The following is a 23,288-nucleotide window of genomic DNA, read 5'->3' on the forward strand; positions in this document are numbered from 1 at the left end:
TACATTTTGTGATATACTGTACATTTTGTCATATTTTGTTGCTACATACAGTGCATTACCCAGACAGTACCTATAAAACATTAAAACCCCTTCCCCTTTTGTAGAAAAGTAGTACCGCTACATAGATGAACTACCTGATATTATGATGCACTCCTAGAAATATCAAACTATGTACAATACAGAGTCATAGTTTACCTTAAGAATATTCCTCCTTTACAAAACTTGTGCTTTAGCATTTGAAACACACACACACACACACACACACACACACACACACACACACACACACACACACACACACACACACACACACACACACACACACACACACACACGTACACACGTACACACCCAATCACACACACACACACACAGCAGGTAGAAAAGAAAACAATAAAAGGACTTTTTTTTCTTCTTCTTGTCCTGCCTTTTTTTCTAGTCAGAAAATGTACAATCTCTGTTTTCTATTGACTGAACACTGGACATGAATCTCATTGGGAGCAGACCAAAAGGTGGCAGATGTGTTGTCCAGCCTTTTAATGGGTTTCCAGTGCTAATAAAACAGGAAGTGATTCACTGAAGTGTCCTGAGGTGATGCCTATCACAGAGAAGTCTAGACACCTACATGAAAATACATCTTGTACAAACTGCTACAGGAAAAAAAACGTGTTTTTTGTCTGTTTTGCTCTTTTGTAAGACCCTCTCTTGGGGAGTCTTTGACAAACGTTATGCATTGGAAGTTGGCAGGAAGTCCAAGAAATGGCAGTTGAATATAATTGCGTAGATTTCCTCCAGCTCACTGCCCCCATCCCCCCCCCGCCCCCAACTGAACAGTTTTGGCCTCCCCAGAGGTAATATTCTGAAATAAATAAAGCCAAGTAAAGAAAGGTAGAGTGATGGGCGTGAACTGACTGAATCAGTCTTTATGGAGTTTTGAATGATGGAATAAATAGCACCACCACAGTGTAGAGACAGAACAACAAAAGTGTCTAAGAGGAGAGGAGCAACATCAGCAGCAGACTCTTAAACAATGCCAGCAGAGCTCCTCAGCTGAGCTGTCTTTGGTCACAAATCAAAAACTAAACGCCATGTGCCGATGATAGGCTGTCCAAATGTTTACCGCTGATTGATGATTTGCATTTCCACAGCCCGCGATGTGATCCTGAGCTTCTATTTCATGTTCAAGTACCTCTCCTGCTTGACTGGAGTGTCTGTGCTAGTCATTAACACCTCTTCAGAGCTTGTTATAAACTGTGAAAAGCCGTCCAGCCTCCTCTGCTGACACTGGCGCGGTCACACACAGATTTCGATGGCAGTCGCCATCACCATCTGGCTTTTGTTCTTGTCTCGGCCTGGAGACTGGTGCGGTCCAGACTCTTCTCTGGGAGACAACGGGTCGGAGAGGACACTGCGTTTGAGTGGCGCCGGGCGCAGGCACGACGTCCCTGGAGGGGTTGAGGGCTCAGGGTGTCTGTGGGAGGAACGGGACGTGGTGGAGGTCGAGGAGGAAGTGCAACTGCCGGTGCAAACTCCAGAGGCTGACCTCTCGCCCCTCTTGGCTCTGCAGGACGCTCTTCGCCTGAGCTCGCTGACCAGCTCGTACTTGACAAAGCAGAAGACGTCTTTAACCCCGCAGCGTTTTTCCGGCTCAGCGGCGAGCAGCCTTTGAAACATGCGCAAGGCATCATCAGTGAAGCGGCGCCACTGAGACGGATATGTTCCCACCGGACATCCCGCTTTCTGCCAACGCCGAAACTCTTCATAAAAGGCGTCGGCCGGCAGCGCTGCTTCCCACGGGAAATTTCCTGTCAGCATACAGAAGACCAGCACGCCGAACGCCCACACATCCAGACTGGTGGTCACGAGGAAACCCTCAGCACGGCTCGCCCGGCACACCTCTGGCGCTGTGTAGGGGATGGTGCCACTAACCCTCTTCACGCGGCAGCCCACTCTCCTCGTCATGCCGAAGTCAGCTAGCTTGATGCGGCGGCACTCACGGTCAAATAGCAGCACGTTCTCCGGTTTGACATCCCGATGCACCAAGTTTTTACTGTGCATGAAGTCCAGGGCCAAGCCCAGCTGCTGCATGCAGCGTTTGACCATTTCCTCTGGAAGACCCACCTGAGGAGAAGAGAGAGGAGGGAAGATGAGTGGAAAGAATAATATATATGATTTTTTTATTAAAGCAGGCCAATGAAATAGTTGTTGGGTGGGGGTTGTTGCTGCTGTATAAACTCAATGTTGAAACAGACTGTGGATTATAACGCGGTTTAATCGACCGAGGTCAGACAGTTACAACACAACACAAATTGTTAACAATCATGAACTGACAAAGTTTCTGTTAACAACTTTCTTATATTCTGCTAGAAGGTACATCCTACAAATTCTTGTCTACTTTGGTACATCTCTATAAGGCAAGAAAGAAGACATCAGCTTGACTCGTAAATGTCAGACATATACAGTACATTTCAGTCTTAGCAAACCTTCTCTTAAAACAGACAGTTGGCTCCAAACCAAATATAACTCTGCTGCTCTGAGATGTTTTACATAGATCTGGTTTCAGCTTCAACCTAAGAGAAGAGTTACTCTTAGATGGTCGACAAATTTAAATGGTTCATTCACAAAGTTACCAAAATGTATGAATTCATGAAAATTTGTACTATCAATAGTGAATGTGTATGGTGTGAGTTTATGGGAGGTTATGCAAGAAAAGAGATGATGTTGTACAGGTTGAAATGTGATATGCTCCACATAGAAAAACTGTGAAAAGAGTCCTCATTATGAGTTTCACTGCAACCATTTTTTAATGAGTCTCCAGAAGAATTCTGAAGTCGAGCAACTCCTGCACATCAACAGAAGAACTAAAGCAAAGTGAGAGCTCTGCGCAGAGAGGAAAACCAGGACGAATACAAGGCTCCAATCCCAGGGGAGCTTGTTAAAAGCACTGTATTTGAACATGGCTGCTGATTGGAGCAGCTTTGGCTGAGTGAGGATGTTGATTGGGTGGAAGGAAGGACGTTAGCCGTACCTGTGGGGGGATGATGTCAAAGAGGTCCCCAGCTGGAGCGTATTCCTGTCCAAACACGTAGCTGTCCTCCGTCTCAAACAGGACGTCCAGGACTTTGATGATGAAAGGGCTGCAGCTAAGTGAGCCTGTTAGACTGTACTCCCGCAAGAAACTTTTGAGCTTCGTCTTGTTCTTGGTGACAAACTTCAAGGCCATTTTGGTACCTGGGAATATTAGACACAAAGATGTCAAATAGAAGGTTTATGGTGAAGTATTATCCAAAACATTTAAAGTGACTTTACCTGATACTCTAAGGAAGTGAAAATACTACCCAACTGGGATTTTATACCAGCTGCTACATTCATTCATATACAGTCTACAAATGAATAAATCTCACCTCCAATGCACACTTCAAACCAGCTATTCACAACCTTAGCTGCAGAATACAGACACTCAGTATAATAATCTCTGCTGCCCCCTCAGCCTCACTCAATGCTACTTTACAACTGTCAGACCAAGCAAGTTCAATAACTTTGATTTTCTTACAAGAGAGTATTAACATTAGACCTAAAAAAAATCTCACATATTTAAAAAAAAAAAAAAAATAGAATAGGCTCTGGGCAAAAAAAAAAAAAGCCATCAAACTAATCTATCTTAACGTGTTTTCCTCAACTGTGAGGCGTGCTGGCATGAAGTTAATCTCTATTAACAGATTCTGCTTTAGAAGACAGAATAGGGGCTGGAAGAACAAAATTGTTTGGTGTCAAAATCAATTAGACTTCTGTGTGGTATCGTCCACTTGAATTTTAGAAGGCTTGACTGTATTCAGTAAAAAAGGCATTGTCAAAAGGCTTCTGCCATGATGCAATCCAAGAACCCCCTCTGCCATCAACTGGTGAACATCAAGCTTCTTGTTAATCTCTAAAAACAGACATCTGCTTTTTATTCAGCTGTACTGCCGTAGACGTTGTGTCTCAACTCTAGCCTCTTTCACACATGCACTGCACTCGTGGTGGTCTGCATGTGTTGATGCAAATAGCCAAATGTTAACTCAACTTTGTGCAGAATTTTTCCTGCCAGCCTCCGAGTAAAATCTTCCCGAGAAATTGGGGTGGAACGATGAACGAATGCAGCAGGTTATATTCAGGAAACATTTTACCACTAGCAATGTTTTTGTCACGTGACCGGTGTGAAACCAGTGGGATCTTTTCTCATAGTCCACTGCACAGCTCCTACATTGCACCTTTTGTACATTTTATGTTTTTTATTTTTTATTTTATTATTATTTCATTAATTATTTAATATTTGACATTTTTTAATTATATTTTATATATTATAATATCTTCTTATACTGTATTATTTAAGATATTGCTAGTTCTACTTTATTTCCTTGTTAATTTTTTAGCACCAATACACCAAGTCAAATTCCTTGTATGTGTAAATGTACTTGGCAATAAACCCTGATTCTGATTCTGATTCTGATTCTGATCTTTCAGCATGCACTGAAGTTGCTTCACACTCATTTCTGCTTGCTAGTATGTCCTGTTCCACTCTTTCCTTGATATGATATTATGTCCAATACAAAGGCAAAAACTTTCCTCATAGCATCTGACCGTTGCTTCCGTCCACCATCTTGGATATGTTGTTAACATATCCTTATTACATCATGACCCGCCTCCTGAGACTCCCTCTGCCCCTCCAACTAGAAACATCTCGCGAGGTTCATCTGTGAAAGGGCGACTCAGGAAATGTCAAGGCAGGCTGTCCTGAACTTTTTTTAGACATTTTCAGGAGTGCATGTGAAAAGGACTTCAAACTATTTTCATATCTCAAGGTCATCTTCTGTGGGAGCCCCTGAAAGTTGGCTGTCGCTCCTAGAGGCTTTGTCTGTGTTAGACAATAGTGGGTGTGATAAGTGATTTCTGGACTGTCAATTTTGTATGTATTTTGAATCAGGCATGATGGTAAGGGTTTTACTTCACAACAGAATTAGAGGATAAAGATCTTTGGCCAACTCACCTTGTGTCCGATGAGCCACCAGGTCCACTTTCCCGTATGTGCCCTTCCCCAGCTCTTTGATGTGCTCATACTGTTTGGCTACATCTGCTGCAGACAGAGAGGTGATGGCCAAGGCTTGCATGTCCTCCACAGGAACTCCTCCGCAGTAGCCCATTTTGGACGTAGGAGAGCCCCCACCGCTACCCACCCGTCCGGGCCCAGATGGAGATAGGGATAGGCTCGCCTTGACACTGTGCGGCAGACTAAAGGACAAGGAGAGACCGGTCTTTAGAGAACGGTTGGATTTTTTATTCTGCTATGATTATGTTAGGCAGTTTAAATTGATGTGTTTATGACAAAATGCTCCTCAGTAGCTCAATGTTTCTTGGCACAAAACCATCTATTCATGCCCGTGCAACATTTCCCAGAGGGTGGTTAAATCAGGACGGTTTTAACAGACCCTCATTTCCATACAATCGATTCAGGGAAGGCATCAACAGAGAGAGTGCTTTCAGTAAATGTATTGGACTTCCTGCTGTCCCTGTAGATCACTCTCCCTGCTTTCAGATATGGCCGGTCTCAGACAGCACTTACTGGCAGACAGCTACGGGAAAATCAATGCGAGCAGGTAGAAGGACTAACAAATGGAAACAAATGGAGAGAGCCGACAGCCTTGCGGTGTATAAATGTTAAGGTATACCACCTATCACCTGTGACTGCTCTTTTCATGCAAAGATAACAATACAGGTGGCTGGGGGACAAGATAGGGTTTCTTTTAGCCTGGAAAAAATTTTCTGGTTTGCACAGCAGTTGTTTGAAAGTTTTTGGTGAAACTGCAAAAGCTACAGAATAAAATTGTTGCTGATTTTCACAAGTGCAAAGTTTGAAATAGGTCAAGCTGATGCTTAGAGGGGAAAAATAACTGTGATGGAATCAGACACCCTGAATGTGCTAACTGACAAAACTCAGCAAATGTTGATGATTGACTGTTCATCCCTGTAAATGGTGAGTAAAAAGAAAGGAAAGCTAAAAAATTTTAAATGAAATGGACCTTTTCAGTAAATGAAGTGGATCCCACTAATGATCTTAGCCACTGTAGCTTGTCAACCCCCTCCCAACATAAAACAATTACATTTAATCATCCAATCATGCATAATATGCTCACACATACACACACTAATAGGCATCAAATCAGCACAAACAATTTCGCTGATGGCCTTTTTTCATCCATCATTCAAAGACAACAGCTTTGCTGTTTGTCTGTTCTCTCCCTGCAGCCCACTTTCTCACATTGCTTCTTTTTTTTTAACTAGAGCGTCTCAAATCTGTTTATGTCAACTATTAGGTGCATTTTGGAAGCTAACATTCAGTTGATGAAAACATGGCAAGAAGAAGCTTTTATTGAGATGCTCTAAAAGGTGTTGAGGTTCCTCAGCTATCTTGTGGGAAGAGTGGGATAAATATAGCGATTAGACTGCGAGAAAACTAAAATAGGATGCGACCATTCGCAGCAGCCTTGTGTTCTTGGCTCGTCCCTCTTTATCCAAGAATGAAAAACACTGCTGTGGAAAGAGTACCTGTAGAAATGTCCTGCTTCTTGAGTTTATCAAAAGTATGATTATATAAGAGACTATGAATATTGTAGCCTACTCATACTGAGCGTGCCCACTGTATAGCCCTCAGCGAGTCAACACAAAGGTTGATTCTTATCCAGAACAGTCTGTAGTCCAAATTTGGTGATTAAACATAAAAAAACAGGACAGATAGACATTTCCTCCCGCCCGCCCTCCCTGCACGCCCCTCAAAAGCCTCCATCACCGAGATCAGAGCAAAGCGAGGGGAGTGCTTGTTTACCGGCTCTTTCCACAAGCAGAATGTGCTCCAGCATGGATCTTAATCACATTAGTCAGCGCCCACAAAGACAAAAACACACCCAACCTAAAAGCCCAAGATGCTTTGCTCTCATTTCCTCTGCAGAACTGGATTAAGAGTCCTGAAGCGATGAGTGGTTGGGAGATGGTATCTCTACGCAGCTGTAAATGTGAACCAGAAACTGCGGTTTAGCGCAGTCCGGAGGTGTGCGGACCAAGTTATGTAGTCTGTGGGAGATAATTGTGTTTGTGTGTGTGTGTGTGTGTGTGCTGAGTGTGTGTGTGTGTGTGTGTGTGTTGAGGGGAGGTCGAGTGTATCAGTCGCTAAGTGACACTCTATCAAAGGCCCTTTGTGTCCCTACATCTGGGAGGGAGCAGCTGTGAGACTCCGCACGACTCAGCATTCATGTTCAACTACAACCACAAGGCTGGCTGATCTCCCATGATGCCCTCTGCTCCTCTGCTGTCCTCTGAGGCGTTTAAAGACAAGGTAACAGCAACAAACCCCACATACAGATGATATGTTTGATTTAGCTTTAGAAACGACTTATTCTGAGGTTTTTTTGTGCAAACCTTGGTAGCTTTAACTGTAATTATCACATCTTAATTGTAAATCTAAATTAACAAAAGTCTAACATTTAAGAGCCATAAATTGCAAATCTGTTAAAAAAAAAAAATAACCATGTTTTTTTCACTCTCAAAAGTTGGAGATACAAGGTTTTCTCTCTCAGCAGCAACAATCTGTTTTCCAGCGATTAATTTCCTCTCAAAAACAGATTGACAATTCCGCTCCATTTAGGAATTACTCAGAAAGGGCTGAGCGCATTTGCAATTTAACCCTCTTTAAAAAAAAGCAGGTTGTTCCTGGAGAAAAAAAAAGAAGCTAAGCATAATTTTTTATGTCCCACTACGCAACGTGACGGCCTGGCAAACCTGTTGAAGCCATCCCCAGGTGTCATGATATTAAACTTCACGAGCAAGTGACCTTTTTCGCTTATAAACACTGAGTACAAGATGAGGATACAGATGAATCTCTTTTGTTGTTGACTGTCTCATATGGTAGTATGTTGCTCATTCCATAAGTCTAACACTTCGGTCCAGCTTTAGACGTACATTTTGCACAGAAATGTATTCTAGAGGATAGCTATATCTAAATAGTTTTTTATGAATGCCTGTTGCTGCTGTTGGGTTGAAATCTAGGTAATTTACGACATGCAAACTAAACAGTTCTTAACTTTGATTTTACCTTTGACTATTGCTACTGTTTTTATGGTTTTATTGAAATTGTAGCACTTTGAGATTTTCGTTTAAATGTAAAGTGTGTTATAAATAAAATGTATTATTATTATTATTATTATTATTATTATTAATATTAATATTAAACAAGCCTATGTTTACAGGCTTTGCAGGGGATGATAATTCTTTATAAATAATACTAGTTTGTCCAAAGAGGAGGCCAAAATGACACAAATCTTCTTTTAGTTCTCATTTTCCAGAAATGGGGTGTGCTAAGTGAAATCCATGCTCCATTGATTCCAGGATAAAATGAAATAATTGTGGCAACCCTAAACCTTTTATCGAGCACCGTTGTAATTGCCAAACTGATTAAACCTTGATTTACTTTGATTTATGAATAAATCTTATTCCTGTACATTCATCAGACATGGCTGTACCTTTTGAAAAGTGTGAGTTAACCAGCATGCTAGCAAACTTCTTAAAGAGGCTAAAGATGGCGAACATAAGACCTACATGTTAGCATTGCTTGCCTGAACAACACACCCCCACCCCGTTGCTCCCTATAAAGTTTAATTTACCTGCTTTGTAACATAACAATGAGTAAGGTCTTTTACCTGCTCTTTTGTAACATAACAATGAGTAAGGTCTTTTACCTGCTTTTTGTAACATAACAATGAGTAAGGTCTTTTACCTGCTTTTTGTAACATAACAATGAGTAAGGTCTTTTACCTGCTTTTTGTAACATAACAATGAGTAAGGTCTTTTACCTGCTTTTTGTAACATAACAATGAGTAAGGTCTTTTACCTGCTTTTTGTAACATAAGATCAACTCTAGCGTTGTCAAAGTGTGTGGGAGGCAGAGCGCTCAAATGGACACTTTTTGACTATATTGTCGTGTGACTCTCAATAAAGACAATAATTGTGTATTCAGTAAGAAGTTGGCTCTTCCAGGGTAAACCATGTGAGTGATACAGGTGTATTTCGGTAAAAGGGGTTAACTTATGGAATACTTATGCCATGGAATTAAGAATGTGTAGTTCACTTTCCAAATTTAAATTTCTGTTTAAAAAATGGTGTTTAACAAATATAAAAGGTTGGTTTGATTATTTTTTGAGTGTGACTTCTGTTTTTTTTTTGTTTCATTTGTTTTGTTTTGAAAGAAATTCTTGGAAGAAATTTTGTTCTGATATGTTTTGTTTTTTTTGTAACTAAACTAGTTGTGTCTTAAATAACAAGATTTGTAACAAGGGTAGGTGTAATAAGATAAAGCTTCAGCCTACACCTTTTCGGTCAAAATGTTTTTGTTTTTTCTTGTGACCGAAATAAATGATTACTACCACTACAGTTGCAATGAACTGTGACACAACATTGATTAGTGCATTAAGAATTTATAGGAGTGAGGATCCTGAATTAATACAGATACACGTGAGGAAATGAGCTTAATTGAAATCGTGAGATGATTAAAATCAGCTGTAAAAATATGTATTTTATCGACAACAGGCAGTAAGGGAGGTCTCAAGGTTAGCAGCTTTACACACAGTGTTTTCCCTTTTACACCAAGCGTTCCCGCCTCCTCTCCTCTTTGTCTCCTGTCTTGAAAATGTAAACAAGGGACTAATGAAAGGAATAAATAGACGGGAGAGCCTGCCTCGCGTCTCTACCTCTCTCCACTACTAATGGACCAGTCGCTTTGCTCTCTGCTGAAGAGTCATTATGGTTGAAGACTGATCTCTCATGTCCAATTTACTGTCAGAATGCTCAACATGCCTCTCGCCTGTGGGTCAAAGAGAGTGAAATAAGGTGTGACTGATGTTGGTTTTTCTCTGTCACTTCTGAAAATTAAAAAGACTGCATGCATAGACTAACTAATGGATTGTACATATTTGTATCCGTCTGTGTGTCCTCCCTCTCCTCTCATCTTGGGGAGTGCAAACAAATCACTGTGATCCTAAACAATCTATCACTCAATCAGAACTAAAATAGGCTTCTTGGTGACAGCCAGTTGCAGCCAGGACACTCTGTTCCCCATCAGAGATTTAAAAAAAAAACTGAATCACCTTCCTCTAAAAAATCAGAGCCAGTGGGTTGGCGGCTATAGTGCCTCCTTCAACACAAGGCTGGAGAAACTTCCTGCTGTGCCGTGATAGGTGAATCAGCGGCCCAGGCCACGGACACTCCCTTTGACAAATCACCTGCTCTCGGGACCCTGCTGTGACCAAGTGCTGTATAACCCTGACTTTCCTCACTTCTATTCTTGTTTCCATTATCCTCTACTCTCTCTTCTTGGAGTCACACATCACATGGACCAAATTCACACTGTGGCCATTTTCATCAAGACGATGCACTCGGGATGGGATGTAGAAAATCTGACAAATCATCATCAATTTACTCTGTCCTTATGATCAGCAATGGGAAAGACAACCATTTTAAAAATCTGAAGGGACCGCAGCAGTGTTTCAAGTTAATGCAACATATTTGTGAACGCATTAGCCAATCAACTGTGGATGAATCACTTCCTAGCTAGCATTTCTATTTGATAATGTTTCTGAATTCCTGTTAAACATTGAACTGTTAGCTAATGTAGTGTTGGCTGATTAGCTTGATAACTTGGTAGGCTATGCTAACACAGAAACTTGTCATTAAAGTTGAAAATAGGAAAGGCATAAACTCCAAGCTAACTGAAATGTATCCCTTTCCTGTCGATTCCTGCATGCTATCAAATAGAAATGCTAGCTATGAAGTGGTTGAATGTTAATGCTAGCTATTGTGTTATATTTATTTCTCATAAAGGTAGTTTTACTCTTAAATATAACCAAATGACCTTCCAGAGTTTACCATCCAATGTGTTAACTTTTCTACTCAATTGGGAAGCAAAATCTTGATTTGCAATACAGCGATATTATCTTTTAATAGCATCAGAGGACCCATTCTGAACATGACATCAGACCATTGGGGCAAAATGGTGGTAACACTACTATCCATCGGATCCTGCTTGGATGACCTAATCCTCTGGAAGGTGTAACCCAAAATAAAAGGGACCCAGAGAATACAAAGATGCAAAGGTCAAGTGAAGAACAAATGGGAACACTGATCCATCTAAATCCTGTAAAAACAAAACCAACAATGAAACATTCAGCTCCAGAAAACATCAGTATTGTAGTTCAGGATTAAGGCTTTGGGATTAGAAACCAAAGAGCGCCATGTTATCATCACCCTTATTCCAATCATGTACTGTGCTTGAAAAAAAAAACATAATTTAGCGGTAAAACATCACTGCAATAAGCTACCCAGGGAACATAGTGTACTGTACCTAACCCCCACTCTATTACTCTATTACAATCCAGTAGCCTCAAATTCTAACAGGGAGACTCCATGTGACCACGGGGGGGGTTGGGGGAATCCAATGAGAATTGAAGCAATCCCTTCCTTTGTATGCTAAAGACTCCATCCCTTTGATGTCCAATAGATGAGGAAATGGGACTCTAATATGGGCTCAGAAACGTGGTCTAAACAAGGAGGTTGCTTAATGATGGAACAGCACTGCTAAGGAGGACTTATATTCCCATTTTGTCCTCCAAGGCAAGCTAGCAGTGTACAGGGATAAAGCTCATGCACAATAACCTCTAAACACAATCAGTGCACTAATGCTGATTGCTGAGGGTGTTTTTAACCCCTCCCTTGCTCTACCCCCCCCCCCCCCCCCCCCCCCCCATCTTAAATTCAAATCCATGTATCCCATCTTAAATTCAAATCCATGTATGCTTTGATTGCATGACAGGGTATTAGCAGTTGTTGCAAAGGCAATGTGGAATATGTGGAATACAACTAATCTCAGAACAAATTCATTCTGTTTGTATACCAAATATTGTTAAACCAAATAATGAAAGAACTATAACAGATCATCTTTAAAATATGACATTTGGTAACAAGATCCATTAACACAGATTGTGCTTAATATACTTGTTAAGCTATGATCACGTACGCCCACGCATATATGTTGATTGACAGGTCTGTCATTAGGCAGCTGTTTACTCACTGACATGGTGGAAGGTAAGGATGTAATCTGCACATACTTCATAATTAATATTGAAAGACGAAGCAAAAAAAATGCCTCTCGTCCTCTATTTGTCCTGGAGCAGACAATGCTTTTATCCTTTCTGTTCCCTGGGAAACCATGTTTTTCTAATAACAGCTAATCTAAATCTGACGGTTCTCGTTTTCTTTAACTGAACTGATTCATTTTTAAAAGCACCTTTTATGGAATTTGGTCAGACCTTGATGCAAACTGCATTTCTTTGTATTTTGTTTCTGTGCAGCTGGGTTGATGGGTTTAGCTGACGTGTGCCAGCTGGTGGACTGGGTCATTGTCTGGATGTAAAAATTAATAAAATTATCAATAATATTACCCTTTTCTTCTTACTTATCATATATACTTATACCCACAGGCCATATTTTGCACATGTCTACAAATACTGAGGTTGTTTTGCTTCATTTTAAGGAAAATGAAGTTTCATAATAATTTTTGCAAAGTGGGCTTATGATGAAAATGACATCCTTACATGCACATGTAAGCTCATAAGAGGGGGTTTGATTCCTCATGTTAAAAGTAGATTATTACCTAACAATGCTAAGTGTATTAAATTTCATCAAGTAGGGTTTATATGATTACTTGCTGTTGTTGTTTACACGGCACAACAAAATGGCAGCGTTCGGTCTGTATTTTACAGTTTTGGGGACTATAAGAAACACACCATCCAGTGAGACAGCTATTCTGAATTCTGACACTGATTTTTTTTAATCACGTGATGAACTTCCCCTTTGAAGTATTACAACAGCCAGAGTCCATTATCAGCCTGAACTTTGTTTTTAGAAGGTTTTTTCATGGGCAGGTCAGTAGCTCATTTAAATGCATTAGACAGCATTAAGCATGAGATATCACCTGTCTGCTCTGAACAAAGTATAAAAGGACCATTAGAAGCAGAGTGCCCTGGATGCCCTCATATCCATCAAGCTGGATCACGAAAAGTAGAGTGGAAACACATACATATAGGGGCAGGTATCTCGAGTTGTGGGGGTGAAATTAGAAATTCAATCCCAGCTCAAGTATTAAACCTATATAGTTATTCATATCCTAATGCAATTAAAGTGATAGTGCTGTATAATATCTGCTGACATGTATGCTTTATAACACAGCAGGCTTTCCATGACACATGTTTGATACACTCATAGATAATATCTGAACAGTTAGTCTAAGTTTAGACATAGAGTCAGTGTATCATTTCATATCAATCAAGATCACACATGCTTAATACTTCTTTATGCATGGAAAATGAATATGTTTCATCTTTTTCTTTGCAGAGCACAGATGATGTAGTCTGACCTTATTTCAGGTACCTCAGAGTGCATCAAGGTGTTATTCACTCACCTGCTGGCGACCTGTCTCTCTCCTCCATGGTCCTGCATCCGCTCGGCGCGCAGAGCTGCTGCGCTCTGCTCTGATCTGATCTGATCGGCTGGGAAACTGATGGATGGATCCCTTCGTTGTAGAGGGAATTATCGATCAGTAACAGAAGGTGCGAGGAGAACCGTGCAGGTCTCTTAAAGAAGATACAAGAAAAAAGCTGATAGAGCTTGGATGAGGTCCGTGCGTTGTGCGTTCTTTCCTTCTTCAGAAGATGATTCCAGTCCTGCGTCTGGAGATGCTTTTTCAGTTTGTGATTTACTTCGGAGGCGGATTAAATCAAAGCATCATCTGATGATGGGTGCTTCTGAGATGAGGACACAGGCTGGGATCCCTCCTCTGAGCGCCCACCATCTCAACCTGCCAGGCAGCAGCAGCAGCGTGAGGAGGAGGAGGAGGGTGCAGCGTGTTTATCTTTTGCTCCTCCAGTGGTCCGCATGACCCACTTCGGTACCACACACACACAGACACGGAGGCGAACCCATTCATTCACATCCACGCGAGGGGCTCAGTAAATCTCTACTCTCTGCAGCACGCGTGGACTAATCAGCGCGTCTCTGAAAAAAAATATTTCTCAAAACTCAGCGTATTGCGCGCACTGACAAGTCCGTCTGTGTGTTTCGTCGGTCGGTCCAGCGGCACTCGGGGGGTGAGTGAGGAGAGAGGAGGGGGGGTTTGGTCTCAAATGTTGCTCCTGTGCTGGTCCTACCAGTCAGCTCCCTCATTGTTCACCGTCTCCACCCTCTGGAAAACTAATACGCGCACATGTCCCGGGTCCTAGCGCCTGTACCGTCTCTTCCAAACAACCACAAACCTCCGTGATTTTCTCGCTCTCAAAACTTTTGATTCATGCTTTGAAGGAACAAGCTGCTGCACTCTTGCATAATTCAACAGCTTATGGCCTCGAGTCCTTCACGCGCCGACTTTGCCAACTGTCCTTATTAGGTAACAGCGAGGCAAGACTTTCGATTAATTCCCGGCCCTGGCATCTCCCCCCTTTATTGTACATGTTTAACGACAGGCCTCCTGCCAGACGTGGGTGCCAACAAGAGCAGATTGGACTGAGAAAACAGCGTCGATATAACAGGGGGACCTTAAACGCATCATCACCTAGAACCCCTGAATCATTTGATGAAATGATAAGTGCGTGTTTGGAAAGATGAAATCCCTGGAAGATGATTTAATGAATAGAGATGCTCTTCAAGTGTTACTGTGTTGATTTCTCCCATATTTAACTACAGATTATTTGTATAGTTCTATTAAACCTCACTGTTCCATCACACATTTTCTAAACACATCCATGCACAAGCCCCCTTTTTTGCATTAAAGAGCCTGTTTATGTGCTGCCTTATATTAATTTGGGGATATAGTGGTAGAGTCAGCCATCTCTCAATCTTAGAGGTTCAGTCCCCATGCAGCTCCTGCAGCCACATGTCAAAGTTTCATTGGGTATGACACTGAACCCCGAATTGGGAATTTGTATGAATGGATTAGTTAAAACGGATGGACTTAAGTCCATAGCAGCCTCTGCAATCAGTGTGTCAATGTGATGTGACCTGCCACGTCAAAGGTGCTTTGAGTAGTCAGAAGACTAGAAAAGTCCATTTAACATTTATATGTGTTGTATTTTATTTTTTATGCTGCTTGTGTTTATGTTTATTATCTCGATAAAGCTGAAACTTCCCTTGGTTTTGTTCTTTTTTTATATTGTTTTCTTTAAATCACTTTGGTACGGAAGAGGATTAGGGCCACACATAAAAAAAAATAGAGTTCTCACTTTAAAGTCAGAACTACGGGTACTTGTAAGGACCAACTCCGGTGGATAGTCACTGTGCAGGACCGTGCAGGACTGACTGGAGCATACTGTGGGAAACAGCAGCAAAAACCGTGGCATGCTTTGTCACTGCTGTGTGCACAGTTATAGTTTAATGATACTGTATTTTTGTTTTTTGAGTTGCAAGATGGTGTACCACCCAGGTGAAACTTTTGTGTAAACTACTATGGAATTGCTTAAACGAGTAGCCAACTTACTCTTTTCACCACATTTACATTCAGTTCTTTAGTTGAATGTTGATGAAGCCCCTTATTCCATATAGGTAAAAAGAGATAGGGTAAATAAGGTTTAAAAAAACAGTATTTTGACAATGTTACAAAGCATTTTGTTATCATTCATATTGGACACAAATGTAAGAAAGATATTAGTCCGCTGAAGGAAGTGTGTGGACAATTATGAAATGCAAAATGAATAACATTTGACTATCCACCGGAGTTGGTCCTTACAGGTACCTGTAGTTCTGACTTTAAAGTCAGAATTCTGACTTTTTCTGAGAATAAAGTCAGAATTCTGAGAATAAAGTCAGAACTCTATTTATTTTATTTTTTTTATGTGTGGCCCGAATCCTGTTCCGTATTTTGGTAAATAATAATTGTAGTTTTTTTATGCTGCTGCATGAATGACTTGGCTTGTATTGGACTGATGTTAGCTGCATCTCCATCACCTCTCTGAAACATCCAGGTGTCTAAGAGTTAAGCCAAACAGGCAGATAGGAAAATACTTTCCCCTGGTTTAACACAAATAGGGTTGTGATTAATCATAGTGAAGGTCGAGCGCTGCAGGCTGACAGCAGAGCGCACAAGGGGTCAAACACACCAGGGACACACACACACACACACACACACGCACGCACACACACACACACACACACCTCTGAGCTGCGAACAAATAGAGCAGGTCTGCATCCAATGCTCCTCCTCCTCCTCTCTCTGTGTTCAGACACCATGTTCACGTCCTAGTTTTTACTTTTTATGTGTCACCTAAAGTTTTCGTAGCTCGTTGAAGGGGGAGGTGGCCTTGTTTTCACACTGTTCTCAAATTCATCTTCATGCAGAGTTTACTTTGTTACTTTGTGTCCTGGATGTGCTTTAAACTTCAGTAGAGGGTATTTACACAGGACCCCACGCGGAGGGGGGTCTAAAGTTTGTGCAATAAGATTTTACATGTTTTTCAGCTTGTTTTTTAAGGATCAGTTTGTTATGGACTAAGTTCTATAAATAAAGGTCCCTCAACTCTGTTTCCATGGCACCAACTATATACCTTCATGGACATCTATAACGACATGCTCATTTTAAGATTTCATCTTAAAGAAAAGGAGAGAGAGCGTTGAAGTCCTCGGCCATGCCCGTGTCTATAATTAAGATTGAGTACATTAATGGTGTTTTCTTTAAAAATGTTCTTTGAAAACCATCAACTGCTAGTAATCTTGATCTTCTCAAAAATGTTGGAGGCAACTTTGTGCAGAAAATACAACAATGATTACACAACATTTGCATTAAACAGCAGATTTCATTGAACATGTTTGGTAATATTTAGCCAAAGAAAATATTGGTTAATCTTGAATAACAAAGCCATCTGCAGTCTACCTGACTCTCCACAGCAAGTCCTCTCTGTAACCAAGTCTCTTTTCTGGTTTAACCAACAACAGATCTTCAGCAGCTCGTGCTATAGCAGTCTTTTTGTTTGTGCTTTGCTTTACCAAACACCAAAGCCTGCTTCATATATGTTTTATATGTTTGATTGTCCCAATAGCGGGACTACATTTCCCAAACATCCACCGGGTTTTTGCTCCCTCCGGTTGGTTAGCAATGGATGACGTCATCAACATGCGCGTAACCGTGTGCTTCAGCTGTGCTCTGTAAACTAAACTGTAGACTGTAATCATTCAGGTTGAAACATTAGTTTGAATGTTACACTCGGTCACCGGGATTATTCTGGAACAATGAGCAGATATATTTTACCAGTTTCTGTTTTCGGAACAGTGTTGGGAAGCGCTGTTCTCCTGAAGTGAGTGACATAATGCCAGTTTGTATCTTTAAACCTGAATGTACTGATACACAATATGCCGTTTAAGTTCAGACTTATGTTTGATGAAATATATTAAATACCTTTAAAAGACTTGATACTTCTGCTGCGTCTAGCTAATAGAATGAATTTGTATGATGAAACCTGTCACAGTCACAGAGGTGTTCAGAATAGTGTTTGTAGCAGTGTGACTTAAAGTCCTGTTTTTAGATATGTTTTTAAATGTATCACAACGTTGTTGTTTTTTATTTAATAAATTTTATAGCTGTTAATGACATTGTTTACTTCTACAGTTGCTAAGGCTAATGTGCTATTGGAAACAATTCTTAATTTGTCCATGTGTTATTATTGTCAAACTTATGATACAATATGAATCAGTGTGATTCTGTACCATGCTCTTTATTTGTCCCCTATAGAGAAATGAGGGAGATTAAATAGTTCTATACGACTGAATGAGCCACAACAGACTGTGTTGATATTCTTCTTGAATCCTCATTTTCCTCCTGTGGCTCTGATAATGATGATAATGTGGTCAGCATGTTATAGTAGAAGTTCATATGTAAACAATGTTCATGGTTAATTGATTTAAAGGTGCGTGGCAGGAATAGTTGCTTTGTTTATAGTATTTACAGATTGATAGAGTTAGGATTCATATTTACACTCATTAAATAAGTAAAGTGATTGAATACTTACATGGATCAGTTTGATGCATAACATGTAGTTACTGAGTGGAAAACTACATCATTAGCACCAGTAATTGAATCTAGGGAGCAGAGGAATTTGGACTTAATTGAACTTAAAATAAATAAACAGACAAGCAGAGAGTGCAAACACACAGTCTCTCTCTCTCTCTCTGTCTCTCTCTCTCTCTCTCTCTCTCTCTCTTTTTGTACAACTTTGGAACATGTTGGATTGCTCTATATCTGTTTTTTGTTTTGTTAAACTTTTATTGAGTAATCCTGTGGATTCTGTGACGTTGAGTATGGATGAGGGAGTTGTTAGAGCTAAGGCTTCGGTAGAAACTTACATGAAGGTCTGAAAACTAGGTCTGACTCCCTCTTGATTCAGCATTGAATAGGACCCTCCTACACGACCATAGTCAATACCACAAAAAAGGTCAACACTAATGTTAGTGGATGGACCTCTTCTTAGGAAGAACTAGATAAACTGTTGAAGCCCAACACTACATATTTTTTTTCTCAGTCCACTGCACAGCTCCTACATTACACCTTTTGTACATTTTGTGTTTTTTATATTTTATATTTTACATTTTTAAATTCTATTTTATATATTGTAATATCTTCTTATACTGTATTATTTAAGTTGTTGCTAGTTCTGCTTTATTTCCTTGTTAATTGTTTAGCACCAATACACCAAGTCAAATTTCTTGTATGTGTAAATGTACTTGGCAACAAACCTCGATTCTGATTCTGATTCAAATGAATTCAACTTTAATTACATAAAAACACAAAGACTGGATCTTTTGGGACCCTGCTCTTGTTACCTGCTAAGTCCATTTAGCTTTGAGCAGATGAATGCTTTTACTTTTTATTCTCTAACATAAATCTCACCATCCTCCTAAAGATATGCTCCTAGGGGATTCATTGATGTTTGAAGTGAGTAGACCTGTTCTGTCATGCACATGAGCCTGACAGACTACAGATAGAAAAGACATCAGATGTAACAGACACATCTGAATGTTTGTTTATGAGTCTGATATCAGAGCGATGACCAACTCAAGTGCATAGACAAAGATGTAAATGACCTTGTTCTGATGCTTTTTATAGGAACCATGTTACTGGAGGCCGTTGTCCTAGTAAAGCTACCATTACTGGGAAGACTGTTATTATAACCGGAGCAAACACAGGCATCGGGAAAGCAACCGCCCGAGAACTGGCACAGAGAGGTGTGAAAGATTTATGATGTCCCTCTGATTTGGTGTAAAAGGAAAAAATATAAACGCCTCCAACTGTTATTATGCTCTGCAAAGCTAACTCCTGTGTTCCCTTCTTACATCGTCAGGGGGGCGGATCATTATGGGATGTCGGGACATGGAGAAGTGTGAAGCAGCTGCGAAGGAAATTCGAGGGAAGACGCTGAATCCTCACGTTTACGCGTGTCAGCTCGACCTGGCATCCATGAAGTCCATACGCAAGTTTGCAGAAAGAATCAAGCAAAGTGAGAGGGTCTTTCAAGTTTTATTCTTAATTTAAAAAAAATGAAGCATACAGGATAACTGTTGTCTTTTTTCTTTCTTTATTGTCTTGTAGAAGAGAAGCATGTGGATGTTCTGATAAACAACGCAGGGGTCATGAGATGTCTCACAGGGAAGACAGAAGATGGCTTTGACATGCAGTTTGGAGTGAACCACTTAGGTAACAAACAAAAAAAGAATACACCTTTCTGTAAGCTCTTTCTGTGTGAAAATGTTTTAATGTGAGAATAAACTCACGCTGAACTCCATCACTACTACCTGGCTCTTTCTGTTTTTCTCCAGGCCACTTCTTGTTGACAAACCTCCTGTTGGATAAGTTGAAAGAGTCCGCCCCCAGCAGAGTGATCAACCTGGCCTCACTCGCCCACATTGTTGGAAAGATGGACTTCGAGGACTTGAACTGGGAGAAGAAGAAGTTTGATACCAAGCAGGCGTACTGTCAGAGCAAGCTTGCCAATGTTCTGTTCACCAGGGAGCTCGCCAGGCGATTACAAGGCAAGTCTTCTGGCTGCTGAATATGTGGGCATGTGTGGGAGGGAGTCCGCCCTATGTTCTTGTTTGTAATTGGCCATTGGGTATGTATTTTTCCAACAATGGTGTGTGTGTGTGTGTGTGTGTGTGTGTGTGTGTGTGTGTGTGTGTGTGTGTGTGTGTGTGTGTGTGTGTGTGTGTGTGTGTGTGTGTGTGTGTGTGTGTGTGTGTGTGTGTGTGTGTGTGTGTGTGTGTGTGTGTGTGTGTGTGTGTGTGTGTGTGTGTGTGTGTGTGTGTGTGTGTGTGTGTGTGTGTGTGTGTGTGTGTGTGTGTGTGTGTGTGTGTGTGTGTGTGTGTACAGGCACAGGAGTCACAGTAAACGCTGTCCACCCGGGCGTTGTTGCCACGGAGCTGGGGAGGCACACAGGTCTGCACCAATCACAGTTCTCCAGCTCCGTGCTCAGTGAGTATCCAAGACAGTTATTCTGAATTTACAGAAATCAATAAATGATTACCTAATGCACGGGCTAATATTAGCTTATGCTAAAATTAAATATTCCATTCTTATGTGCTTGTTCTGTTTGAATGAGCAGAAGCTGTAGCTGAGCTTTCCAATAAGTACAAGAAGAGTCTAAAGTTCTCCAATGATGCATTTTTCAACTTTCTTATTCTGCCTTTTGCTTTAAACTTCTTTAAAGTTTTCAGATCCTTTATGAAGGTTAAAGAACCAAAATTAAATGCTGAAAATATTCTTTCAGCCACTTTGGAAATGGTATGGTACTTTTTTTTTTTTGCAAAATGTCATTATCAAAAGTTCTCAATGAAGACAGATTTCTCCTGTGTGGCTTTCATACTATCACACAGCACGTTGTTATTGTTAGGTTTATATAATGATGCGAGGAGGCAGAATTCTCCTTTTGAAGTGGGTGAGGTGATATTTCTTAACTATTTCATTTAGTGTTGAGTGGTTTCATCCATAACAATATTTTTTTATCTACTGAATTAAACAGTGCATATTTTCCTCTGAATCGTTGTGAATTGAAAGAACAAAGTAGAATGCAATTGATGAACTTAGGAAAAGTAAAGTTTCACATTGCAACACTGGATGTGTTTCAAAGACTTTAGCTTCTTCTTGTTGTTCAACCAACACAGCAGCATGTTATACTTCAGTTTGAGTTGAAAATCACAGTCTTTGTCACAAATTTTTCCCTGCAAAGGCATAATGTTCTTAATTAACTAAAACATCCTTTAGAAAAAACATGTGTATACTATTTATAGCTATATTAAAGTTAGATTATGTTTCAAATCAAACCTCTGAAACGTGAAATCAAACTTTTATACTTCAGTCAATGTCTGTGCTGAAACAGCTTCTCAGAAATCATTCCTGTTTGTTTCATTTTTATTTTGCAATGATTGTTTATTTTGGGATTTTTGTGCCTTTAATTGAGAGAGAGGACAGTGGATAGATTCAGAAACCAGAGAGAGAGAGTGGGGAATGACATGCGGAAAGGGGCCACGGGTGGAAGCGAACCCGGGCCTACCGCTCGAGACGAGAGTCTCAATACATGGGACGCGCGCGCTAACCATTGCGCCACCAGCGCGCCCCCTGCAATGATTTTTTTTAATGACATGCACTCATGGGTAATAAAAATCCTGCACTGCGGAGACAGCTCACTGTTTGTAATTGAGATCATCCAAAGTCAATGAGGGAGATAATAAAAATCTGCAACATGTGTCAGAAGTTGTTAAAAACAAATGTATCTGATGCTCCTCAGTGGAGGTGTGTCATTTCATTATTAACTAAACTAAACAAAACAACATGAAAACAGAAATAATCTGGATCAGTAGTTTACACATGGGAATAGAAAAATACTTTTATTCTGATACCAGCTAATCTGTTTCTCCGCTAACCCCTCTCCAGGCCCCTTTTTCTCCCTGTTGGTGAAGAACCCAGAGCTGGGGGCTCAGCCCAGTGTCTACCTCGCCGTGTCTGAGGAAATGGAGGGGGTGACGGGGGGGTACTATGATGTAATGACAGAGAAGGAGCCGGCGCCCCAGGCCCTGGATGAGGAGGTGGCTCGGAGGCTGTGGGAGGTCAGCAGCAGGCTGGTGGGTCTGGAGGATGAGGTAGAGTCTGCCAAGCCAACCCCCCCCAGCAGAAGTCCAAAGCAAAGCTTCACAGGCAGAGACCCGGTGCAGACTGAGTGACAGAGTGCAGGGGCAGCTGTCAGAGCCGCAGGTCTGTAGGTCTGCTCCGGCCTCTGGGCCAGCAGAGGATAATGGACTTGATGGCGCGAGCTGTGCAGTTAATGGAACAACTTTCTGTTTGAGTCTGTGATTCTTGTTGTCTGTATGGCGGCAGGCTTTTGTACAAGGTTCCTGCATCAGGATATTTGGTTTCAAAACAAGAAAAAGACGGCCTTGGCAATGGACCCTGAACTCTTTTTTTTTTTTCAGAAAAGAATCCTCTATAAAAGAAAAGATCCCTTTTGTGTCTGTACAAAGGAAAACTTGAATTCACAAAACATTTCTGTCTTACTCACGTGTGCACTCAGGGATTTTTTCTGCTAGAGCCGTACTTAGTCTGCTGTAGCATGATGATGATGGTCCTATTATGTGTGTTTATTTTTCTCAAACACAAAAAACCGCTGTGAAGTGCTTTTAAGAACAGAAATGTGTTTAGATGTTTGCAGTACATACAAATAAAATACAAATAAAAAAAGCCCTTTTGAACTTTTTGATCAATTTAATTATAATTTCACTTTTGTCTTTGTATCTACATTTATTTCTATTACAGCTGGAATATTTAAGCTCTAGAGTTACATTAGCAGAAACATGAGTAAATAGTCACTTATAGAAAATCATGTGTCTAGAAGAGGAAAACATCTTTATGCAGCTTTAGAGGGACTCAAGTGAAATCAGCGTGGATTCTAGCTGAAGATGCTGACATGTAGCGCCACCTGGCTGTAAGTTACTCAAATAAAAACCACAGACTGCAGTAGGCTTAAGTCTTCTTTAGATTTTCTCTTACAAAGCATGTGTACACCAACCATTTATAATTTATATATTAATATATGTGATATTTGAGATTTTGCCACATGTTTTTATTTTAGACACAGAAGCCATTGATTATGTCCTTTTCACCTGGAATAACTCAATATTGTTTTTAT

The 23,288-nt window shown here is 40.7% G+C and overlaps 2 protein-coding genes across 2 annotated transcripts; one reads left to right on the top strand and one right to left on the bottom strand.

Moving 5' to 3' along the window:
• Positions 1-243: 243 nt before the first annotated feature.
• On the bottom strand, positions 244-14,391 carry sbk1 (SH3 domain binding kinase 1). Its single transcript, XM_020637520.3, has 4 exons — positions 13,538-14,391; positions 5,027-5,268; positions 3,029-3,231; positions 244-2,121 (listed from the first exon to the last, which is right to left on the bottom strand). The coding sequence occupies exons 1-4, from the start codon at positions 13,573-13,575 to the stop codon at positions 1,294-1,296; spliced, it is 1,311 nt and encodes a 436-aa protein (XP_020493176.1). The 5' UTR covers positions 13,576-14,391; the 3' UTR covers positions 244-1,293.
• A 994-nt stretch (positions 14,392-15,385) lies between these two features.
• Positions 15,386-23,116, top strand: LOC109986741 (retinol dehydrogenase 13). The gene is made up of 7 exons (XM_020637517.3): positions 15,386-17,414; positions 19,220-19,338; positions 19,455-19,610; positions 19,703-19,807; positions 19,930-20,142; positions 20,480-20,581; positions 22,040-23,116. Exons 1-7 carry the CDS (start codon positions 17,350-17,352, stop codon positions 22,324-22,326), a joined length of 1,047 nt encoding a protein of 348 aa, XP_020493173.1. The 5' UTR covers positions 15,386-17,349; the 3' UTR covers positions 22,327-23,116.
• The last annotated feature ends 172 nt before the right edge of the window (positions 23,117-23,288 follow it).

This window comes from Labrus bergylta, chromosome 21 (genome assembly GCF_963930695.1).
Source record: "Labrus bergylta chromosome 21, fLabBer1.1, whole genome shotgun sequence".
Taxonomy (NCBI): domain Eukaryota; kingdom Metazoa; phylum Chordata; class Actinopteri; order Labriformes; family Labridae; genus Labrus; species Labrus bergylta.

Excerpts from the sequence above, each read along its gene's own strand:
- sbk1 (XM_020637520.3), bottom strand. The coding sequence starts at position 13,575 with ATGCAGGACCATGGAGGAGAGAGACAGGTCGCCAGCAG. Across the intron at positions 3,232-5,026 it reads GGTGGCTCATCGGACACAAG|GTACCAAAATGGCCTTGAAG; the intron begins GTGAGTTGGCCA and ends TAATATTCCCAG. Across the intron at positions 2,122-3,028 it reads TTGACATCATCCCCCCACAG|GTGGGTCTTCCAGAGGAAAT; the intron begins GTACGGCTAACG and ends TCTTCTCCTCAG.
- LOC109986741 (XM_020637517.3), top strand. The coding sequence starts at position 17,350 with ATGAGCAGATATATTTTACCAGTTTCTGTTTTCGGAACAGTGTTGGGA. Across the intron at positions 17,415-19,219 it reads GGAAGCGCTGTTCTCCTGAA|GAACCATGTTACTGGAGGCC; the intron begins GTGAGTGACATA and ends TGCTTTTTATAG. Across the intron at positions 19,611-19,702 it reads TGCAGAAAGAATCAAGCAAA|AAGAGAAGCATGTGGATGTT; the intron begins GTGAGAGGGTCT and ends ATTGTCTTGTAG.